At 47.8% G+C, this 15,979-nt stretch overlaps 1 protein-coding gene across 1 annotated transcript; it reads left to right on the forward strand.

Moving 5' to 3' along the window:
- The first annotated feature begins 2,808 nt into the window (after positions 1 to 2,808).
- On the forward strand, positions 2,809 to 7,186 carry LOC131687652 (uncharacterized). The gene is made up of 2 exons (XM_058971748.1): positions 2,809 to 6,969; positions 7,073 to 7,186. Exons 1-2 carry the CDS (start codon positions 2,809 to 2,811, stop codon positions 7,184 to 7,186), a joined length of 4,275 nt encoding a protein of 1,424 aa, XP_058827731.1.
- The last annotated feature ends 8,793 nt before the right edge of the window (positions 7,187 to 15,979 follow it).

Below are 15,979 nucleotides of genomic sequence, written 5' to 3' on the forward strand. Positions count from 1 at the left end.
ACGGTTTGAATTTTGCGAACGGTGTGGTGAGTGCAGGCCAAGTGCAGTGATTCAAAATGGCAGAACTTAGATCTCTTCGTAAGCGGGAACACCAGATAGTGAAGGGTTTCGACAGCGTGCAACATTTTCTCCAGAAATACGATCAGGAGACTGATAGCGGGCAAGTGAACCTTCGGCTGTATGGACTTGAGGAAAATTTTAAGGATTTTCTTGTGGTTCGGAGTAAGCTTGAGTTGTTGCTGCAAGCCCGGTTGATGAGATCCTGATTGTTGGTGATTTCAATTTCTCCGGATTAAAATGGCGCTCTGCTTCTGACGGATTTATGTTCGCTGATCCCGAATTGTCATCTTTTCATGCTGGTATCACCAGTTTGCTTGACTGCTACAGTCTAAATCTGCTGCGCCAAACGAATAATGTGGTGAACGAGAACAACAGAATCCTTGATCTCTGTTTTTCGAGCAAATCTGACTACGCGCCAAAAGTTACCGCAGCACCGTTCCCCCTGGTAAAGACTGTTAGACATCACCCTCCCCTGCATTTATTGCTTGAAGCGATTCGAGTGAAGCATGACTGCAATGCTTCTGACACCGTCAGCTATAATTTTAGAAAAGCCAACTATAATAGCATTATTGACTTCCTGTCGAATATCCACTGGACTGAAATTCTCGACAATGATGATGTCAACGTTGCAGTGCAGACCTTCTCCAATGTTATGAGCTATGCTATCGATCGCTATGTACCCAAAAGAAGTGGCCTTCAATCTAAGCACCCAGCGTGGTACACTGCCGAGCTGAGACGGTTAAAAGCGACTAAAAGAGCCGCTCTGAAGAAGTACTCCAAGTTTGGGGGCTACGTGCTGCGACAACACTACGTTCATGTTAACCAAGTCTATAAAAAGACATCGAAGCGTTGCCATGCCGATTACTTGCGAAACGTGCAACGTAAGTTGAAGTCCGAACCTAAAACATTCTGGAAGCATGTAAACGAGCAAAGAAAGGAATCCGGGTTGCCTTCAATGATGAGCTATGGAGGACGTATGAGCTCTAGTTTACAGGAGATCTGCCAACTATTCTCTGAAAAGTTCGCGAGTGTTTTCTCCAACGAGAAACTGACACCTACCCAGGCTTCACGCGCGGCTCTCAATGTACCTCAATCATACCAGTCTTTGAACTCTATCAATATCGACAATAATATGGTACAACTGGCGATTAGCAAAATGAAGGCTTCAACCTCGGCAGGCCCAGATGGTATACCAACTATTATTCTAAAAAAATGCTCTGCCGGTCTAATTGAACCTCTTTGTCATCTGTTTCAATTGTCGCTATCAACCGGAGTATTTCCCGAACTCTGGAAATCCTCCTTCATGTTTCCAGTTCACAAAAAAGGTGATAAAAAGGTAGTTGACAATTACCGTGGTATTACAACGCTAAGCGCAGTTCCTAAGCTGTTTGAAATGGCTGTGTTGGAACCCATCTCCAGCCACTGCAAACAGTATATCTCCGAGACTCAGCATGGATTTATGCCGAAACGTTCAACATCTACGAATCTTCTGTCGTTCACAACATATGTTACAGATGCTATGTCGGACGGCCTTCAAACTGATGTTATCTACACGGATCTTTCAGCTGCTTTTGACAAGATAAATCACGCTATTGCTGTGGCAAAATTGGATAGACTTGGCTTTGGTACTAATATTCTCCGTTGGATGCAATCGTATCTCAGTGATCGTCGTCTAGCAGTCAAGATAGGTGATTGTGTATCCGAAGAGTTCTTTGCTTCATCTGGTATTCCGCAAGGCAGCCATCTCGGTCCATTGATTTTTCTTCTGTATTTCAACGACGTTAACTTTTGTTTAGAAGGACCACGGTTGTCTTTCGCCGACGACCTCAAGTTATACCATAGAATACGGAATACTGATGATGCAGCTTTCCTTCAACGCCAACTGGAAACCTTTGCGGAATGGTGCGAGATCAACCGAATGACCCTAAACCCCAAGAAATGTACGGTCATTACGTTCTCGAGGAAAAAAACGCCAATTCGATTCAATTACTGTCTAGCTGAATCCACAATTGACAGAGCGAATTGCGTCAAAGATCTCGGAGTTTTTCTCGATGAACAACTGACGTTTAAACAGCATATCAGCTATATTGTCGCAAAGGCATCACGCTGTTTGGGGTTCATAATGAGAATATCTAAGCACTTTTCAGATATTTACTGCTTGAAATCTCTCTACTGCTCACTCGTTCGATCAACTCTGGAATATTGTTCAGTTGTGTGGAACCCTCATTATCTCAACGGTGTCCATCGAATTGAGACAGTACAGCGCAGATTTGTTCGGTTTGCCCTTCGTCGATTGCCTTGGAGCAATCCTCACCAGCTGCCAAGTTATGAAAGCCGGGGTTTGCTTATTGGACTCGATACATTGCAAGTGCGACGGGATCTATTCCGTGCTATGACGATTTCGGATATTTTACAAGATCGAATTGACTGCCCCGAGCTTCTCAGTGCGATAAATATGAATGTTCGCCCTCGCGCTCTTCGCAATAATTTATTCCTCCGATTACCTCTTCGCCGGACTAACTATGGAGTAAACGGTGCCATCATTGGTTTGCAGCGGACCTTCAACAGAGTGTCATCCGAGTTCGATCTTCACATTCCACGTAGCAGATTACATGTTGACTTTTTAAATAGATTAAGAAATTATCATTAGGACCACACTGTGTCTGTTGATATTAATTAATTATAAAGATGTTGAGGTCCAGAAACATGCTAAATCTGACCCAGACTTGAAGCAGGAGGCGTTGGAACATGGACGATGAAAATGATCGTATTATGCAGGAATTTCGTGATCGATTCTACGCACTGAAGGCGGCGCTTGTGACTTTGCTACCACATTTCCTACCCCCACCAACGCCACCATCACAAAGAGGTCCCCATTCGTCAATTGCAGGAGATGATGTTTTCGGTGTGCACCCAACGCCGATATTTTCAAAAGTGAAGCTACCTGAAATCCGTCTACCGTCGTTCAGTGGTAAGATCTTCGAGTGGGTAACTTTTCGTGACACCTTTCAAAGCCTCATTCACAACAATCCTCAGTTAACCGACATGGACCGTTTCACCTACTTGAGATCATCGTTATCAGGAGACGCATTGCAGGAGATTATTTCTGTGGGCTTGTCAGCCGTAAACTACAATGTTGCATGGGAAATGTTAGCGAACCGTTATGAAAACAAGAAGTTGATTGTGAAGGCTCATCTAGACGCACTGTTCGCTACAGAAGGGCTCAAGAGAGAGAGCTATGAAAAACTCAACCGTCTCGTTAGTGAGTTTGAGAAAAACCTTCAGATCCTGGACAAGATTGGGCAAAACACCTCCGAGTGGAGCACCATTCTCGCATACATGTTGTGTTCTAAACTCGATTCCGCCACGTTGCGTCAGTGGGAAACTCATCACAATTCAAAAGATGTACCCACGTATACTGCTATGCTCGGCTTCTTGCGCAATCATTGTGATGTACTCCAGTCAGTGGCTCCTGCTAAATCCAACTTCGTCGATCATCGTTCCTCGAAACCAGCTGTCTGTCACACAGTGGTGAAAACCTCAAACAGATGCGCATTCTGCAGTGAATCGTGGCATCCTGCTTTCCAGTGTTCTGCATTTCAACGGATGAACGTTCCAGATCGTGTCGAGGCTGTCGCTAAACACAGACTGTGTCGAAACTGTCTGCGTCCAGGACATTACGCAAATTATGCGAAAGAGGGGTCTGCCGTCATTGTCAACGGAAGCACCATTCCATGCTGCATGGACTATCCAGATCCTCCGTTCCACACTCGCCGCCGAAACCTCCGACACAAGACGAGCAATCGTGACCGCCAAAGGCTAAGCAACACAATTCGAACCAACACACACACCACCACCACTGAAAGCTCGCAGAGCACAAACAACACACCTCCAGCCACCAACACGCCCACCACAAGTCAAAATTATGTCGCACTCCCCATCACACCTACACACAACATACTTCTGTCTACCGCTCTCGTTACAATCAAAGATCGTTTTGGTAGAGCGACGCTGGCACGAGCTCTGCTAGACTCGTGTTCCCAGCACTGTCTAATGACTGCCAGTTTTGCGAGCAAGCTCCAGTTCCGTGAGACTCCTACGTATTTGTCGGTTCAAGGGATTGGATCAGCTCGATCGGTTTCCACCAAATTAGTTAGTGCAGAGGTCGGTCCTAGGTCTAGGATCATTTCGCCATTCACTGAAGAGATGCAGTTCCATGTGCTGCCAAAGCTGACTGTGTTACTTCCGACGACGAGTTGCAATCCGGCCGAGTGGGATCTTCCGGATTCGACGTTGATAGCCGATCCCAGTTTTCACGAGCCTGGTCCGGTCGATTTGATTATCGGAGCTGAATATTACATGGACTTGCTGAAAGATGAACGACAAAAGGCTACACCATCAGGACCGACTCTGCAGAATACGGTGTTTGGGTGGATAGTCTCGGGAAGAGTTCCCAACAGTACAAATAGCGAGCCATGTTCACTGGTTCACGTGTGCTCGACGGCGGAAATCGAAGAGCAGCTCACCAGATTTTGGGAATTGGAGACCTGTCGAACCGCCAGCACCAATTCCGTCGAAGAAACCACCTGCGAACAGTTTTTCAAGGAGACTACAGTAAGAGACGAGAATGGCAGATTTGTTGTGGCACTGCCAAAGAAGGAATACGTTATCAGCAAATTGAGAGATTCAAGGGCAACTGCTCTCATGGGACTCGAACGACGATTTGCAGCTAACCCAGACCTGAAGACGCTGTATTCCCAGTTTATACACGAATACCAAACTCTCGGCCACATGAAAGAGGTCATCGATGATACCGCCGCAGGGAGGACATTTTATTTACCGCACCACGCTGTTCTAAAGCCGGACAGTACCACCACGAAACTCCGAGTAGTTTTCGATGGCTCTTGTCGAACATCTACAGGCATTTCTTTGAACGACGGCTTGATGGTCGGTCCCGTTGTTCAGGATGACCTCCTCAGTATCACGTTACGCTTCCGTATCCACCGATTTGCAATAGTAGCCGACATCGCCAAGATGTACAGAATGGTTCGAGTTCAGGCAACGAATCAACCGCTACAACGGATCTTGTGGAGAGATTCTATCGAAGAGCCAATCCGTACTTTCGAATCGACGACCGTTACGTACGGTACCGCGTCTGCGCCTTATCTGGCCACAAAATGCCTGCAAAGTTTAGCCGAGGAAGGAGAAGAAACGCATCCAGATGCTGCTAAGGTGCTCAAGCAGGACTTTTACGTGGACGACATGCTCTCAGGTGTAGACGACGTGAAGGATGGAAGGAAGTTGATTCAACAACTGGTCGAGCTTTTACAGTCTGCAGGATTTTCACTTCGCAAGTGGAATTCCAACAGTAAGGAGCTCCTACAGAACGTGCCTGAGCAGTTGAGGGACGATCGGTCGATCCTAGAGTTAGACTCGTCTAGTTCAACCATCAAAACGCTAGGACTTGTGTGGGAACCCAGTACCGACAGCTTTCGATTCACTATTCCAACCTGGAATTCCGCAGCTGTAATCACCAAACGAATAGTGCTCTCAGACGTCTCCCGAATGTTTGACCCATTAGGCCTCGTGGGGCCTGTTATTATTCAAGCAAAAATATTCATCCAAGAGTTATGGAAACAAGAGTGTTCTTGGGATGAACCTCTCCTGCCAGAGCTACAGGAATACTGGCAAGAGTATCGGAGAAACCTTGCTGGTTTGGATAGCCTATCTGTTTCTCGGTGGGTTGGAATATCTAGCAACATTGTAGCAGAGGAGCTACATGGGTTTTGTGACGCCTCTGAAGCAGCTTACGGAGCCTGTATTTATATTAGGACAGTTACAGAGACTGGATCTGTATCAGTGCGACTGTTGACATCCAAATCGCGGGTTGCTCCACTTGAAAACCTGAAGAAGAAAAAGAAAAGGCAGTCCATACCTCGCTTGGAATTGTCGTCAGCACTGTTGCTCGCTCACTTGTACGAAAAGGTCGTACAAAGTCTCCGCATCTCCGTTAGATCATTCTTTTGGACGGATTCGATGATCGTTAAGTGCTGGCTTTCGTCATCGCCATCAAGATGGAAGCAATTCGTCACTAATCGAGTCTCCGAGATCCAGCATATCACGAAGGAAGGTACCTGGAATCACGTCGCAGCTGTAGAAAATCCAGCAGACTTAGTCTCGCGTGGGATGATCCCAGCACAGCTTCAGTACCAATATGGTTGGTTTGACGGACCTCGCTGGTTGATATTGGAAGAAGCCTATCGCCCTCAGCCCCGCCAGATTAGAGAAGAAGACATTGCATCAGCTGACTTGGAGGAGAAAACCACCACGTTAGTCCTTCAGGCAAGCACTCCCAGTGAGATCTTCAACCTACGATCGTCATTGTTGGAGTTAGTTCGCATTACGGCTTATATTCGCCGTTTCCGATTCAACGCACAAGCTGTCAACCGCAACTGTAGAAGGTATGGGCGGATCACATCGTCTGAGCTCGACGATGCACTGCGAGCATTGGTTCGGCTTGCGCAAGAAGAAAGCTTTCCACAAGAACTTGCTGATTTGTCCAAGCAAACCCACGTGAGGGACTCATCGCGCATTGTGTCTCTAAAGCCGATTCTCAATGAAGGCATGATGTGTGTTGGCGGCCGGTTACGACATGCATCAGTTTCACCGAATCGCAAGCATCCGTACATTCTCGACCCACATCACCCGCTGACGAAAATCGTAGTTACTCACTACCATCGGAAACTATTTCATGCGGGACAGCAGCTGTTAATTTCGGCAATGCGAGAGCGATTCTGGCCAGTGTACTCCAGGAACTTGTTGCGACAGGTAATCCACGAGTGCGTCGCTTGTTTTCGAGTTCGACCAAAGGTTCAGGACCAGATTATGGCCGATCTCCCGGCTGAAAGAGTAACTCCCTGTTCGCCGTTTCAAAGAGTCAGAGTTGATTACTGTGGACCATTTTCAGTGGTCTATCCACATCGTCGTTGCCGGCCTGTAAAATGACATGTAGATTGTCAACATAGCAGCAGCCGAACCAGTACTAGCGACCAGCAGTCACACGATCAACAGCCAGACACAACATCAGCTGTTTATCTGTGTCAAGGTCATCCAGGAAGCAGAATAGCAAAATCACCATATATAGGTCAGATGCAGACCTCAGCAGCAGCAGCAGTATATAATGAACGTTGAAATTCGGTCAAGGTTGACGGTACCAGAAACATCAACAGAACCAAACACATTATGTATTATCTTTGAACTAGTTGTAAGCAAAAATTATCAAACCATAATATTGAATTCATATAGAAGTAGGCAGAATAGGATAGCTATAGTATTGCAATCTAGTAGATTCCAAGGCGGCCGGCATATGATCGAGCGAGAAAAGAATTAAAATCTTAGGGAATCTTGAACACCCCCAATACGATCCACAATCTGCGATCAGTGCGATCTCATTCCTAACCACGGTTATTCTTGGCCTGTCCCGATTCACGAGAGCAGATAGTAAATCGAAGAGGTGCGAATAGGCCTTTTGCTTCGTACTTCTCACGATAGCCGGTCAGCTGTACCATGTACATAGAAGATCAAATCAGATCCAATAAACCGTCGCGTGATACACACGTCTTTCGTTTGCCAAAAAATACGTTTTTTAGTTCGTGCAATAAAGTGTATTTTTTCGTTTATAAAATTGAAAGTGTTTAGAAGTGTCCGAAGAATCCAGACTTGCGCGCGCGAACAGACCACAAGCCCGAAAAAGGACCCCAAGCCCGAAAAGGGACCCCAAGCCCGAAAAAGGACCCCAAGCCCGAAAATGTCCACAAGCCCGACAGAGGACCCAAACCTGAAAGAGTACCCCGAGCTTGAAAAAGGACTACAATTACGAAAAAGCCCCCAGCCCGAAAAAGACCACAAGCCCGAAAAAGGACCCCAAGCCTAAAAATGCGCTTCAAGCCCCAAAAATGACGACAAGCATGAAAAAGGACCCAAGCCCGAAAGAGGACCACAAGCCCGAAAAAGGACCCCAAGTTCGAAAAACGACCCCTATCCCGAAAAAAGACTCCAAACCAGAAAAACACCACAGGCCCGAAAAAGGACCCCAAGCACGAAGAAGGACCCCAAGCCCGAAAAAGGACCACAAGCCCGAAAAAGACACAAGCCCCTAAAAGGGCCCCAAGCCTGAAAAAGCACCCTAAGCCCGAAAAAAGACGACACACCCGAAAAAGGACCCCAAGCTCAAAAACGAACCCCAAGCCTGAAAAAGGACCAGAAGTCCGAAAAAGGACGACAATCCCAAATAAGGACCCCAAGCCCGAGAAAGGGCCCCAAGACCGAAAAAGGGCCCCAAGACCGAAAAAGGGCCCCAAGCCCGAAATAGACACCAAGTTCGGAAAAGACTCCAAGATCGAAAAAGACCCAAAGCACGATAAAGACCCGATGAAGGACCTAATGTTCGAAAAAGGACCCCAAGCCCAGAAAATGAACCCCAAACCCGAAAATGTACCTCAAGCCCGAAAAAGAACCCCAAGCCCGAAAGAGACCCCAAGCTCGAAAAACACACCAAGACCGAAAAAGACCCCAAGCCAAAAAAGGACCGCCAGTTCGAAAAAGGACCCCAAGCCCAAAAGAGGACCCCAATCCCGAAAAAGATCCCTAGTCCGAAAAAGAGCCCCTAGCCCGAAAAAGGACCCCAAGCACGAAAAAGGACCCCAAGCCCGAAAAAGGGACCCAAGCCCGAAAAATGGCGACAATCCCAAAAAAGGACCCCAAGCCCGAGAAAGCACCCCAAGCCCAAAAAGGACCCCAAGTTCGAAAAAGACTCCAAGATCGAAAAACACCCAAAGCCCGAAAAAGACGCTTAACCCGATAAAGGACCCCAAGTTCGAAAAAGGACCCCAAGCCCGATAAAGGGGTCCAAACCCGAAAAAGTACCTCAAGCCCGAAAAAGACCCTAAGCTCGAAAACACCCCAAGACCGAAGAAGACCCCAATCCCAAAAAAGGACCTTAAGTTCGAAAAAGGACCCCAAGCGCGAAGAAGATCCCAAGTTCGAAAAAGAACCCCAGCCTGAAAAAAGATCCCAAGCCCGAGAAAGGACCACAAAACTACACGCCTGAAAGAGGACCCCAAGTCCGAAAAAGGATCCCAAACCCGAAAAAATAATCCCAAGCCCGAAAAAGACCACGAGCCCGGAAAAAAACCCACGCCTGAAAAAGCACCCCAAGCCCGAAAAAGGACGACAAGCCCAAAACAGGACCCCAAGCCCGAAAAAGACCACAAGCCCGAAAAAGGACCCCAACTTCGAAAAAGAACCCAAGGCCGAAAAACGACCATAAGTCCGAAAAAAGACCACAAGACTACAAGCCAGAAAGTGTACCCCAAGCCTGAAAAAGGACCCCAATCCCAACAAAGAACCCCAAGTCCGAAAAAGGACCCCAAGCACGAAAAAGGATCGCAAACCCAAAAAGGACCCCAAGTTCGAAAAAGACTCCAAGATCGAAAAACACCCAAAGCCCGAAAAAGACGCTTAACCCGATAAAGGACCCCAAGTTCGAAAAAGGACCCCAAGCCCGATAAAGGGGTCCAAACCCGAAAAAGTACCTCAAGCCCGAAAAAGACCCTAAGCTCGAAAACACCCCAAGACCGAAGAAGACCCCAATCCCAAAAAAGGACCTTAAGTTCCAAAAAGGACCCCAAGCCCGAAGAAGATCCCAAGTTCGAAAAAGAACCCCAGCCTGAAAAAAGATCCCAAGCCCGAGAAAGGACCACAAAACTACACGCCTGAAAGAGGACCCCAAGTCCGAAAAAGGATCCCTAACCCGAAAAAATAATCCCAAGCCCGAAAAAGACCACGAGCCCGGAAAAAACCCACGCCTGAAAATGCACCCCAAGCCCGAAAAAGGACGACAAGCCCAAAACAGGACCCCAAGCCCGAAAAAGACCACAAGCCCGAAAAAGGACCCCAACTTCGAAAAAGAACCCAAGGCCGAAAAACGACCATAAGTCCGAAAAAAGACCACAAGACTACAAGCCTGAAAGTGTACCCCAAGCCTGAAAAAGGACCCCAATCCCAACAAAGAACCCCAAGCACGAAAAAGGACCCCAAGCACGAAAAAGGATCCCAAACCCAAAAAGAACCCCAAGCCCGAAAAAGTGGCTCAAGCCAGAAAAAGGACCCCGTACTCGAAAAAAGGAGCCCATGCCCGAAAAAGGAATCCAAGCCCGACAAAAGACCCCATGCCCGAAAGAGGATCCCAAGCCCGAAAAAGGACCCCAAGCACAAAAAAGGATTCCAAACCCAAAATGGACCCCAAGTTCGAAAAAGGACCCAAGCCCAAAAAAGGACCCCCAGCCCGAAAAAGACCACAAGCCCGAAAAAGACTCCAAGCCCGAAAAAGGACCATATGTCCGAAAAGAAACCACAAGACTACAAGCCTGAAAGTGGACCCCAAGCCCGAAAAGGACCCCAAGCCCGAAAAAGGAGCTCAAGCCCGAAAGAGGATCCCAAGCTTAAAAAATAACCCAAGCCCAACAAAGAACCCCAAGTCCGAAAAGGTCCCCAAGCACGAAAAAGGATCTTAACCCCAAAAAGGACCCCAAGCCCGAAAAAGGGGCCCAAGCCCGAAAAAGGACCCCAGGCCCGCAAAAGCCAACCAGCCCGCAAAAAGGGCCCCAAACCTGAATAAGCTTCACAAGCCCGAAAAAAGACGACAAGCCCAAAAAAAGACTCCAAGCCCGACAAAGACCGCAAGCCCGAAAAGGGATAACAAGTTCGAAAAAGGATCCCAAGCCCGAAAGAGGACCCCTAGCTCGAAAAAGTCCACAAGCCCGAAAAAGACCATAAGCCTGTAAAAGCACCCCGAGCCCGAAAAAGGACTACAAGCCCGAAAATGACCCCAAGCCCGAAAAAGACCACAAGCCAGAGAAAGGACCCCAAGCCAAAAAAGCGCCTCAAGCCCGAAAATGACGACAAGCATGAAAAACGACCCCAAGCCCGAAAAAGAAGCACAAGCCCGAAAAACGACCCCAAGTTCGAAAAACTACCCCATGGCCGAAAAAAACCCAAGCCCGAAAAACACCACAAGCACGATAAAGGACCCAAGAACGAAAAATGACCCCAAGTCAGAAAAAGGACCCCAAGTTCGAAAAAGGACCCCAAACCCGAAAAAGAATCCAGAGCCCGAAAAGGACCACAAGCCCCAAAAAAGGCCCCAAACCCGAAAAAGGACCCCAAGCCCGAAAAAGGACGACAATCCCAAAAAAGGACCCCACGCCTGAAATAGACCCCAAGCCTGAAAAAGAACCCCAAGTTCGAAAAACGACCCCTATTCCGAAAAAGGACCCCAAGCAAGAAAAACACTACAGGCCAGAAAAAGGACCCCAAGCACGAAAAAGGACCCCAAACCCGAAAAAGGACCACAAGCCCGAAAACGACCACAAGCCCCCAAAAGGGCCCCAAGCCTGAAAAAGCACCCTAAGCCCGAAAAAAGACGACAATCCCGAAAAAGGGCCCCAAGACAGAAAAAGGACCCCAAGCCCGAAATAGACACCAAGTTCGGAAAAGTCCCAAAGCACGATAAAGACCCTAAGCCAGATGAAGGACCCAGAGTTCGAAAAAGGACCCTAAGCCCAGAAAATGGACCCCAAACCCGAAAATGTACCTCAAGCCCGAAAAAGAACCCCAAGCCCGAAAGAGACCCCAAGCTCGAAAAACACACCAAGACCAAAAAAGACCCCAAGCCAAAAAAAGGACCGCACGTTCGAAAAAGGACCCCAAGCCCAAAAGAGGACCCCAATCCCGAAAAAGATCCCTAGGCCGAAAAAGAGCCCCAAGCTCGAAAAAGGACCCCAAGCACGAAAAAGGACCCCAAGCCCGAAAAAGGGACCCAAGCCCGAAAAATGACGACAATCCCAAAAAAAGGACCCCAAGCCCGAGAAAGGACCCCAAGCCCAAAAAGCACCCCAAGTTCGAAAAACACTCCAAGATCGAAAAACACCCAAAGCCCGAAAAAGACGCTTAACCCGATAAAGGACCCCAAGTTCGAAAAAGGACCCCAAGCCCGATAAAGGGGTCCAAACCCGAAAAAGTACCTCAAGCCCGAAAACGTACCTCAAGCCCGAAAAAGACCCTAAGCTCGAAAAACACCCCAATACCGAAGAAGACCCCAATCCCAAAAAAGGACCTTAAGTTCGAAAAAGGACCCCAAGCCCGAAGAAGATCCCAAGTTCGAAAAAGAACCCCAGCCGGAAAAAAGATCCCAAGCCCAACGGACCACAAAACTACACGGCTGAAAGCGGACCCCAAGTCCGAAAAAGGATTCCAAGCCCGAAAAAATAATCCCAAGCCCGAAAAAGACCACGAGCTCGGAAAAAAACCCACGCCTGGAAAAGCACCCCAAGCCCGAAAAAGCACCCCCAGCCCGAAAAAACCACAAGTCCGCAAAAGAACCCCACGCCCGAAAAAGACCACAAGCCCGCAAAAGGGCCTTAAGCCTGAAAAAGCACCCCAAGCCCGAAAAAGGACGACAATTTTAAAAAAAGACCCCAATCCCGAAAAGGGACCCTAGCTCAAAAAGAATCCCAAGCCCGAAAAAGGACCCCAAACCCGAAAAAGTACCTCAAGTCCGAAAAAGGACCCCAAGCCCGAAAAAGAGCCCATGCTCGAAAATCACCCCAAGCTCTAAAAACACCCCAAGCCCACAAAAGGACCCCAAGTTCGAAAAGGACCCCAAGCCCGAAAAAGAACCCCAAGCCCGAAAAAGTACCACAAGCCCGAAAAAGGGTCCCAAGCCCGAAAAAGCATCCCAAGCCCGAAAAAGGATCCCAAGCCCGAAAAAGGACCTCAAGCCCGAAAAAGACTCCAAGACCGAAAAAGGACCCCAAGCCCGAAAGGGGACCCCAAGCCCGAAAAGGACCCCAAGCCCGAACAGGGACCCCAAGCCCGAAAAACTACTTCAAGCCCGAAAGAGAATCCTAAGCCAGAAAAAGGACCCCAAGCCCGAAAAAGGACCCCAACCCCGAAAAAAGACCCCAAGCATGAAAAGGATCACAAGTTCGAAAAAGACCCCAAGATCGAAAAAACACCACAAGCCAAAAAAGGACCCCAAGCATGAAAAGGACCCCTAGCCCGAAAAAGACCCCAGGACCGAAAAAGGACCCCAAGCCTGAAAAAGGTCCCCAAGCCCGAAAAAGACCACAAGCCAACCCTGAAAAAGCACCCCAAGCCTGAAAAAGGACCCCAAGCCCGAAAAATGACGACACTCCCAAAAAAGGACCCCAAGCCCGAAAAGGGACCCCAAGCCCAAAAAGGACCCAAGCTCGAAAATCACCCCAAGCTCGAAAACTCCCCAAGCCCACGAAAGGACCCCAAGTTCGAAAAAGGACCCCAAGCCCGAAAAAGTACTTCAAGCCCGAAAAAGCATCCCTAGCCCGAAAAAGGACCTCAAGCCCGAAAAAGGACCCCTAACCCGAAAAAGGACCCCAACTTCGAAAAAGAACCCAAGCCCGAAAAGGATAATAAGTCCGAAAAGGGACCACAAGACTACAAGCCTAAAAGTGGACCACAAGCCTGAAAAAGGACCCCAAGCCCAACAAAGAACCCCAAGCACAAAAAAGGATCCCAAACCCAAAAAAGACCCTAAGCCCGAAAAAGGACCCCAAGCCCGAAAAACACCACAAGCCCAAAAAAAAACCCTAGCAAGAAAAGGACCCCTAGCCCGAAAAAGACCCCAGGACCGAAAAGGGACCTTTAGCCTGAAAAAGGACCCTAAGCCCGAAAAAGACCACAAGCCAACCCTGAAAAAGCACCCCAAGCCTGAAAAGGACCCCAAGCCCGAAAAGGGACGACAATCCCAAAAAAGTACCCCAAGCCCGAAAAGGAACCCCAGCCCAAAAAGGACCCCAAGCCCGAAAAAGGACCCCAAACCCGAAAAAGTACCTCAAGTCCGAAAAAGAACCCCAAGCTCGAAAAAGGACCCCAAGCCCGAAAAAGACCACAAGTCCTCAAAAGGGCCCCAAGCCTAAAAAAGCACCGATAAAGGACGACAAGCCCAAAAAAGGATCCGAGGCCCAAGAAAGACCCCAAGCCCGAAGAAGGACCCCAAGTTCGATAAAGGTCCCCAAGCCCGAAAAAGGACCGCAAGCCCGATAAAGATTCCAAGCCAGAAAAAGGACCCCAAGCCCGTAAAAGGATCCCAAGCCCGAAAAAGGACCCCAACCCCGAAAAAGGACCCCAAGGATGAAAAGTACTTTAAGTGCGAAATAGACCCCAAGATCGAAAAACGACCCCAAACCCGAAAAACGACCCTAAGCCCGAAAAAGGACCCTACGTTCGATAAAGACCCTAAGATCGAAAAAGGTCCCCAAGCTCGAAAATGACCCCAAGTTCGAAAAAGAACCCAAGCCTGAAAACAGATCCCAAGCCCGAAAGAGACCACAAAACTACAAGCTTGAAAGAGGACCCCAAGCCCGAAAAAGGATCCCAAGCCCTAAAACGGACCCCAAGCCCGAAAGAAAACCTAAGCCCGCAAAAGACCACGAGCCCGGAAAAGGAAACCAAGCCTGTAAAAGCACCCCAAACACGAAGAAGGACGACAAGCCCGAAAAAGGATCCCAAACCCGAAAAAGATCACATGCCCGAAAAAACTCCCCAAGCCACAAAAAGGACCCTGTTTACGATTAGTGTAAAATTAGCCAGAGACGATAACTGTCATGCACACAAGCAGATGGCAATCCACATCAAATATGTAGGTAGGCTGAAGTTCAAGTTAGCTCTTGCATGCAAGATTATCTAGGGCCGTACACTTGTAGGAGAAATAGTTGCCATATACATTGCTGTTATCGTCATTCTCTTGCCTTCATTGCGCTAGTTCGGTCACCGGTTAAGCTATAAAATATCCAATTTAGATTAAGTGCGATATATACATTAAAGTTAGAATAAACCGAAGACGTTCTTAGTTATAAATAAACGGAGTAGTGAAATAAATGGTGTGTACTTACCCGCTGAAATTGCTCTATCGTCGTCGGTTATATCTGGGAGAAAGAAACGCCAAAGAGGAATTGGATGGAACCAAAATACCAGCTGTTCATCAATAGGGAGACCCCACGGATTAAGTCCCAAAATAATTTCGGTGGAACTCTTCGGTAAGGTCACAACATTGGTGCCGTGACCAGGATAGAGTTCCAAGCAGATTCGGCGTCGGATGGAAACATTTTGGGTAGCTGACAATAGCATCGTCGCCATTGCAGACCAACGTTGTTGTATGAGACAGTCGCACTGGGCACGGCCATTGCCTTTTGGAGTTTGGATCAAAAGAATCGACAGATTTCGGATTTAGAGCCTATATGACAGGCTCACAAGGTGAGTACCTGTCCAAAATATCCAAAATCTTTTTCTTTTCTTCCGGATCTTTCTTTTTCGGCTTTATATCGCAACGATCGTCGGAGAATCGGTGACCATGGAAATATAAGGCAATTTCGGAATCATACGACCCGGGAATCAGTCTTCGGGAGAATCTGGTGGTTGGAATTAGTTGACGGAGAACACGGACGTTCCCTGCGTTCTGAAGTCCTGAAAACTGTACTGGAGAGTCAGTCTCTTTATATACCTGCTAATTTTGTACAAAGCATTTTTAGACAGGTACCAGGTGAGTACCTGTCCAAAATACATCTATTTTGTTGGAAGGTGCTTCTCTTGTGCTGTTTTTTTACAGTGAAGTTAGTGGAGCTTGGCGCTGGTTGTCAATTTCATTGCTCGAGCTTTGCAAATGCTAGAAGGGTTGGACGTAGCCGTAGACATCGCTGGTTTTTTTGTGTTTGTTCGTAGATAGGGCGGAGAGTGAATTTTTCGCAGTATATTCAAATTACAAGGCCCTATAGATAGGCTCACCAGCCGCTTTCAATCGACTGCTATGGGAAAGAAACTAAAA

This window comes from Topomyia yanbarensis, chromosome 3 (genome assembly GCF_030247195.1).
Source record: "Topomyia yanbarensis strain Yona2022 chromosome 3, ASM3024719v1, whole genome shotgun sequence".
NCBI lineage: Eukaryota > Metazoa > Arthropoda > Insecta > Diptera > Culicidae > Topomyia > Topomyia yanbarensis.